Here is an 8,822-nt window from a genome sequence, read left to right on the forward strand (position 1 = left end):
ACAGGGGAGAATTGGGGTATTACTTCAAGGGTATAATTGGAAATACGAAAATACATATTCTAAAACATAATTTTTCAGATTATTTTTTATAAAAATAGTATAAGAATTGTATAAGAATGGCATTTTCACAATTAATAAAGTTTTAGAGTGGCATTTCTACTATTTTGAAGTTTGTAGTGGCATTCTCACATTTTGAAGGTTTTGTAGTGGCAATCTCACAATTTTCCCTTTTTTTTTTTAATCTCTGCCACTCCAATGTTCTCTCACGGATATTATGATCCCGTCTCTCATAATTTACTCTCTACGTACTTATGTTTACCTCCTATGATATTATGTATAAAATAACAGAAAATAAGAAAATTTTGAATTAGCGAAACTGACACATGAGAGAGGGAGTACACAACTTTCATTTTCTTTACTAGTAAGGCTGAGCATTCACAAAAATGAAGCCAAAAAAAAAAAACAATGTTTATTTTCACTCTACAGTTATTTGCAATATGGTGGTAAGTCTGGGTTTTCTATACCTCCTCAACAACAATGAGGAGCACACCACACTAACAGAAGAAAACGCCATGCACGCACCTGCGAGCCAGGGCGGCATCCTCAATCCAGTAAAGGGAAACAGCACTCCTGCCGCCACAGGGATGGCTACTACATTATATGCCATAGCAAAGAAGTAGTTCCACCTATAAAAACAAACAATATTAACAATCGTCCCTTATATGTTTTAACAGTGTTTTGAAAAGGTAAAAAGAACTATCATTAATTCTTCAATAAAAGCCAATTAAACTCAATCCCACAATCTAGAGACCTTGATTAATCTTTTGTTTACAACAAAGCACTGTCTTTAGTGTTGTGGAATAAACACTGCCAGTTCAACCTCAACTTTGCAACTACGCACCAAAAAGTCCAAAAAAGAAAAAGAATAATTGTATCATGGACAGGTTGCAACTATACACCAAAAAGAACAAAAAAGATAACTGTTTCATCGACAGTTAAGTAGTGCTCAAAGCGGTAATAAAACTCAGCAATAATAATATGCGGCACTAAGACATGCAAACCAACTACTAAACATCCTCCCTCAGATACATGTCAAAATTGTTTTTTAAAGATACCTGATCCGGTTGAATGTCTTTCTAGATAAGTCGATGGCTGTGATGACATCCTCAAGGTTGCTACGCACAAGGACGTAGTCGGCAGCCTCAACAGCTATGTCTGTGCCAGCACCAATAGCCATGCCAACATCAGCTGCAGCCAGTGCAGGTGAGTCATTAATGCCATCGCCTACCATTGCCACCTTGCTGCCACCACTCTGGAGGGACCTTACCACATCAGCTTTTTCAGCTGGCATTACTTCTGCTCGCACGTCCTCTATTCCTACCTGAAGTACACAGGTTTGCATTTTAGGTTCAAGAAATCTATTTACTATTAGAAACTAACCCAGCTATACCCACATCGAAGAATTTGATCTACCCTGCCACCGACATTAATTAAATATGATACTCTCTTGAACTAGTCAAATGCTCACACTGTCCCACATTGAAGTGGACACAATGTTCCAATTCTATGGAAATATAGATGGCAATGAAATTCCACATTAGCTGATACCACAAAATAATAAAACATTGTAAAAAGAGACTATTAAACATGAACATAGGTGGGAGTTGGGGATTGATCATAGAGGAAATTAATGCATGAGAGAGGGTGGAGGTTTGGCTTGCAAGTAACAACGGAGAGGATGGATCATGGATGGCCATGATGGGCTCAAATGTAATAGATTTCATAGTCCACATTAGCTCTGGGAAGACGGACTTCAGGATTTTCAAAAGATTGCATTAAGAGTAAGGATCTATTGGGGTCTCCGTGGATCATAGGTTCCCAATGAACACATACTCCCTCAATATCACAGGCACAAATAGATAAACTGCACTAACCTCTTTCGCTACAGCACGTGCAGTTCTCCAGTTATCTCCAGTGAGCATGACAGGCTTGATCCCCATTTTTTTCAACCCTTCTATCACAACTGCTGCCTCCCTTTTCAATGGATCGGTTATTCCGAACAAGCCAACAAAGACACCATCATATGCCACCAGTATGCCAGTTTTTGCACTCTCCTCGAGATTTACAAGAAATCTCTCGGCTTCTTGCGGGAATGTGACACTGTTCTCGGATAACAAGCTTCTGTTACCCACCTATGGTTGTTTAAGAATTAATATTCAGTACAACAACTAACAAAAAACATAACTCACATTTCCATATTGGAAAATTTGAGGCTAAATTGACATGCCCAGTCGAGAGTTCGTTTGACCAAAAATGAAGCCTTGTTGGGGCTCAATGAGGCTAATTTTGCTGGACAGAGGGGGCATGTCACTACTGTAAGACTTGAGACTTCTTAAGGTGGTGATTAGCCTTCATGTCTTGCACAAAAATCAACACCAGCGTATGTACATACCAAAATAATCATGTCATTTGAACCCTAAACAGACAGTTGCAGATAGATACACGGACACAGCAACACAAATGCGCACACATGCACAGATAAGGTGTGTAGAGTGGACATACCAAAACAATCTTGTCATTGACAGAACATCGAACACCTCTTCCAGGAACAGCAGAGAAATCAGCAGCTTCTAGAAGCCACTCTGCCAAGATCTCCTCCTTCCTTTGTTTGGTAGATTCAAGCTTCCCATTGAAATGGTAATGAAATGCGTATTCCACTATGGCTTTTGCAAGTGGGTGCTCACTGCTCGCCTAAATAACATCCAAAACACAATATGTTATAAGTTATCAACACAATTAGTTTTGCCTAAGTTTCTCTTTTTATGGAACAAAACAAATTATATTATGCACCAAATAAAATGAACTTATTTTGCTCTCAACTTTTTTGGCAGGTCTAGTGTCTTTTGACCATTTGGCTCATGCATATTTTATATGCTTTATCGAACAAGTCAATAATAATGTTGAGTTGAGATTAAAGCAATGTTGGAGTGGTAATTTTAGTACTAACTGAATAAGTCCCTTCTATTCCCCCAAAAAATCTCACCTCTGCAGATGCAACAATAGTGAGAAAATCTCCCAAATCCATCCCGCCAAAAACTTTAGCCACGGTCACAACAGCCCTCCCTTGTGTCAGAGTCCCCGTCTTATCGAAAATCACATGATCAATACTTTCAGCACGCTCAAGGGCATCACCACCCTTGACGAGCACACCATGGGATGCACCAACACCAGTGGCAACCATAACGGCCGTAGGTGTTGCAAGGCCAAGTGCACAGGGGCATGCAATCACCACTACTGAGATCGAGAACATGAGAGAGAACACAAAGCAATTCTTGCTTTCTGAGACCCATGAGTGGGGATATGCGCCAAGGAGTCCACAAATGAACCTAAATAAAATTTTGTATCAAAGAAAAGCATTTAGTGACAAACATAGAGTGGAAGGACATCAGTAAGAAATCCTTATTACTAAAATGCCTATTTTTACACAAAGATACTGTTTTGTTGGTTTTTTTACAACTTTCAACATGAAGAAAGTACGAGGACAGACTGTGCTCAATGGAGGTTTAGTTAATAAAATTTAAAATATCAAGGATTGTTCACGATGGACTCTTCAAGAAACACAGACTGCTATTTTGTCGGTTTGGAGGTGTACACAAGAAAGTTTGGCATTCACTCACCAGCTGAAGAATGTAATTAGCGACATGGAGATAACAATGGGCACAAAAATGCTAGCAACCTGTAAATTTTATTAAAAAGAAAGTAATTATAGTTTGTTTTAGAAGGGGAATAATTAAATTATAAAGGGTAAATTTATACGGAGTTACACTTAATTTTCTACAGAGTTTTCATGCGTTGCACAGGAATTGATGGGTGGGCCTGACGCAAAATTGCCTCGGGCAAAAAAAATTAATTCACCTTAAAGAATTACTGAATAAAACAACTCAAGGTGGTATAGATTATATATATACTCACATAATCTGCAAACTTCTGAATCGGGGCTTTTGACAACTGTGCTGTCTCAACGAGTGAAATAATCTGACTCAGCACAGTATCAGACCCCACTTTCGTGGCCTTCACATGAAGAACACCATGCAGATTCATTGTACCACCAATCACCACTGAGGAAACCTCCTTCAGTACAGGTATAGACTCACCAGTGACCATGCTCTCATCCACATGGCTTGTACCCCATACCACTACTCCGTCAGCTGGTACCTTGGTACCAGGGATAACTTTTAGCGTATCACCAGGTTGGATTAGAAGGGCATCTATTTCCCTCTCCCTTATATGCTTTCCCTCTATGATAATTTAGTAAAAAAAAGAAAAAAAAAAAAAATAATATGTCAAATTATGTTTCTATGCCATCAGATACATAATGTCCTCCATGTGCATGACAAATGAGACACGTGCCAGCTCATTATATTACCACAACTCAAAAGTCAAACCACACTAGACCAATAGTCAGTCCTCATTAGTCATTACCAAGCACCATAATAAAATGCAAGTCACTGGTACAGAAAAGAGGGGTTCAGTCCAAATTACAAAGTATCTTGCCAGTATTATATGTATACTGGTTTATGCCTGGATAGTATCGTAGAGATATAAGACACTAGTGTGATCCCCGCACAGGAGAGTGACAAGGTATGGTTATAAAATGATGATGATACACCAAAAATGACCTGACGGCTATGGTATCAAGAACTTTGGCCATTAATATCACACACCTGAATCTTTGACAACCAACACGGCTGAGGCTGGTACCAATTCCACCAACTTCTTAATTGCTTCTGAGGTTCGTCCCTTTGCCAACACCTCCAAGTACTTCCCGAACAAAACAAAAGTAATAATCATTGCACTTGTTTCAAAATACACCGGTGTATGATAGTCAGCATAGGCAGCGTACACCACGGAAGCAGCTGAGTAAACATATGCAGCGGTAGTTCCGATCACAACAAGCACGTCCATGTTGGTCGAACCATGCCGGAGGGCTCTGTAGGCAGCAACGTAGAAGCGTTTGCCAATAACAAATTGCACAATAGTGACTAGGAACCATTTGAGTAGATCACCAATGAAGAAGGGACCACACTGGACCATGATGAAGGAGGCGAGGAATTGTATTTTCGGGCACACCATCTGGATGAAGAACACAGGTATCTGCATCAAGATAAAAAAGTGTACTAATGAGATGCAGCCTTCCTGGTTCCTGGTGTTGGCACAGAGAAAGTTAAGTAAAAGTAGCATTCCACGGGTATGGTATGGTATGGTACACTGATCTGGAAAATACTAAGCAATAAATACTGACCAAGCAAAAAGGGAAACACAAACTATTAAACAAACAAAAAAAACGGATAGGCAAATTGATTATACTGGATTACTAGTACAGTTTTACTAAAATATATAATGGCATCAACCATTATTGATAGGATGAAGTATATGTGCTCCACATATAACCTTGTAGCTCACATTTAGTGGCATACTGGATATTTTTTATACATAATACAAATTAACTTTAAGCAGGAATGGAACTCTCAAAAGTCGAAAGGAATAACAAAGTGAAGATTTTGTCTAGCTAACAGTAAAGAACCCCAACTCATTTTCCAACTATTGATACAGAAGGAGAAACAAGCTATGTAGATCTCCAACACTCACTAGAAATCACCAATCAAACCCTAATGGAAGGAAAACAAATTGCATAATTAACCAGTGGTACAATACATACCAATACAGGTACATCTGCCTATGTTTCCACCCCTAATAGTAAAAAAATGGCACTCACAGTGAGAAGCAAACTGGAGATCAAGAGGCGCAGCATCTTAGAGGCCTCCTGTGCATCAGTTGAGGCAGAACGGATATATGGGTTTTGAACCCGCAGCTGAAATCTCCCGCTACTCTCTCTTTCTATCCCATCCACCAAGTCCCTCAGCCCAACAGCCTCAGGATCAAAAACCACCTCCACTTCTGACAGTGTTAAATTTACATCTACCCCCTTGACCCCTTTCAAGTTTGCAATCACGCCCTCGAGCAGTTGAGCATCCACTAGGGTACACAAACCAGTTACGTGCAACAAAACCTTATCCTGCTCATTGCTCTGCAAGAATGATGCCTCAAAACCCGCATCTTCTATGGAACTTACTATTTCATCCTTGGAGATGATGGTCGGGTCATACTCAACCTCCCCTTGTGAGGTGGCCAAAGCAATCACTGCCCTTTTGACACCTGGCAATTTAGTTAGGATGCCTTCCACTGAGTTTACACAAGCTGCGCATGTCATTCCCGTTATAAGAAAGTGACCAGTTAAGGTTGTTTGCAATTTGGATTTCTGACGTTTGGAAGTTTCTGGAATGATCTCAGCATCAAATCCTGCATCATCTATTGCTTCTCTTACGTCCTCATCCTGAATAAAAAGAATACACGGATGTTTATTTGGTCTCATTATATGTAAAAGATATAGAAGGAGAAAATGTTAGTAGGTGCTCTTTTGTTAACATACCCGCCCTTGAAAATTGAATCATTTGTTTTTTATTTGTTTTTTATTTGCTTCGACACAAAGAATCTCAAATTCAAATTTGAACAGATGTTACATTAAGAAAGGCCAGGGTTGTGTACTAAAAGCACCATTTTCACAGATTAAAAATAAAAATCCAATAAAACCCCACTAAAAAGCTTAACCAAAATTTCTTTCATAAATTTCTGCTTCCAGGTGAAAGCCATGATCTGCATATTTCAGGTCTGGGATGAACAGACAACAAAAAAATATTCATATCAGCAAATTACTTCAATTGATACTGAAACCAAGTATCTCCGACTTCAAGTAAAATTTCACAAAATTACAAAAAAAAAGTTATCTCTAACAACACCATCCAAATTTCAATTCCCAATATGAGCCAAACTCCAACAAAATTTTAGTGCCCACCGCTTGTAGAACATTGTATGATTAAAATCACACTTTCGATTGTTAAATCGAGTGTAAAAAATAACATAAAACAAAATAGAATTCTCCAATGACACGTTCAAATTACTATTATAGTGTGATCATCAGACAAACCTTCAAAAGCATAGGATCAAACACCACATACGCGCGATTCTGAAGCAAAGAGACCGAAGCGCTCACCACGCCATCCAGAGCCTTGACGGCCGACTCAACCGAATTGGTACAAGCAGAACAGGTCATGCCGGTCACCTTCAATTGCACTTTTCTGACACCCAAATCGGCACTCTCACTCGACACTCTCAATCCTATCTCTTCGTCGTATGAGTCCAAGAGGCGCACATCCTCCAGGTCGTCCCCGTCCGGGTCCTGCCGGGAAGACAGCGAGGTCAGCTGTAGGTTTTGTAGTCTGGGACCAGGCGCCATGTTTCCGATTTGGGAGAGCTCTCCGCCTCTCCACCTTTTGAGTGGTTTTATTTGGTAGAAAGAAAGATGGAGCTTTGGCGGAGCGGCGGAACAAAAAAGGGAAGAAGCTAAAGGAGAGGGGAGACCGAAATGAAGAGTAGGTGATTTCTATGATTTCTTTCTTTGTAGTGGCGTATGATATATTGGTTGGGTCCGAGAGAACGAGCGAGAAAAAGTGGGAAGGAGTTCTGTCTTTTCAAACACGGTGAAAATTATATAGTAATATATAATTAGAGATGGGCTATGGTGCATTGCAATGCATAGGTCATGGTGTGCATTGGATCATAAATCACCGATTCAAAGTTCAAATGACTGATTCAAACCGTTCATCTTGTTCTCCATATTAATATGTGCTTGGAGACCAAATTTTACATTTTTTGAAATTTTTTTACTATTTATTAAGCCACTTTGAAAATCGCTGATCCAACGGTGGCTTCTGATTTTACTGTTCCAAACAGTCACCGTTGGATCAGCGATTTTCAAAGTGGCTTAATAAATAGTAAAAAAATTCCAAAAAATGTAAAATTTGGTCTCCAAGCACATATTAATATGGAGAACAAGATGAAAGGTTTGGATCGATCATTTGGACTTTGAATCGGTAATTTATGGTCCAATGCACACCATAACCTATGCATTGCAATGCACCATAGCCCATCTCTATATAATTATATATACATTGAACTTCTTTCACCGTGAACACTATTTACTTACCGAAATGAAACCATATTTGTATTTTACAGCGCAATGCGCTGTTATGTATACCCTAGATGTTACCCCCACAATATCTCCTTCATTGCGACTCCTTAATTTTTAGTTAGTCATAAACATTAATTTTTAGTTAATTGTAAACATTACCAAATATCTCTGTGTAATGTAGGTTGCAGATGATATATTGAATGTAACATTATTTTTTAAATTATATATGTTTTTTCTGCAAATTTCTAAAAAATATAACATGATGATACTTCATAACCGCATGTATTATCACATGAGAATTATTTCCTTCAAAAACATTTGAAGTTTTTTTGTGTTGAAATATTATCCTCTCAAGATATAAACAATTTCTTCTACCATGCTTTTCAAAAAAAAAAAATAAACAATTTTGAATATTATTATTTCAGTATAGCTCCTTTTGGGTGCAAATTGGAGTAATTTTAGCAAAGAAAATGCTCCCACAGAGATTGGCTGGAGTGGTTTCAGGTGAATTGTTCCCAGAAGGCCAGGCTTGGTTTCCCTCGTCAACGTAGTTGTTATTGCAGTTGTCAACTTACTCCCCTCAACCCCGATCCAGGCGGATCATCCCATTCTTTTACAGTCAAAAAAAAAAAAACTTACTCCCCTCATTTTTCATATTTTATTATTGAACCCCTCTTCGCCTGTCGCCTTTAGGGCGTGTTCGGCGTTCCCAGTGGGAATAGAAATAGGAATA

General features: G+C 38.9%; 1 protein-coding gene across 1 annotated transcript; it reads right to left on the reverse strand.

Moving 5' to 3' along the window:
- Nucleotides 1–389: 389 nt before the first annotated feature.
- Nucleotides 390–7,549, reverse strand: RAN1 (copper-exporting ATPase / responsive-to-antagonist 1 / copper-transporting ATPase (RAN1)). Its single transcript, XM_078310434.1, has 10 exons — nt 7,046–7,549; nt 5,777–6,394; nt 4,725–5,154; nt 3,973–4,298; nt 3,678–3,736; nt 3,044–3,386; nt 2,563–2,751; nt 1,935–2,192; nt 1,116–1,381; nt 390–686 (listed from the first exon to the last, which is right to left on the reverse strand). The coding sequence occupies exons 1-10, from the start codon at nt 7,352–7,354 to the stop codon at nt 476–478; spliced, it is 3,009 nt and encodes a 1,002-aa protein (XP_078166560.1). The 5' UTR covers nt 7,355–7,549; the 3' UTR covers nt 390–475.
- Between the last annotated feature and the right edge of the window lie 1,273 nt (nt 7,550–8,822).

This window comes from Carex rostrata, chromosome 11 (assembly GCF_964058835.1).
Source record: "Carex rostrata chromosome 11, lpCarRost1.2, whole genome shotgun sequence".
Lineage (NCBI taxonomy): Eukaryota > Viridiplantae > Streptophyta > Magnoliopsida > Poales > Cyperaceae > Carex > Carex rostrata.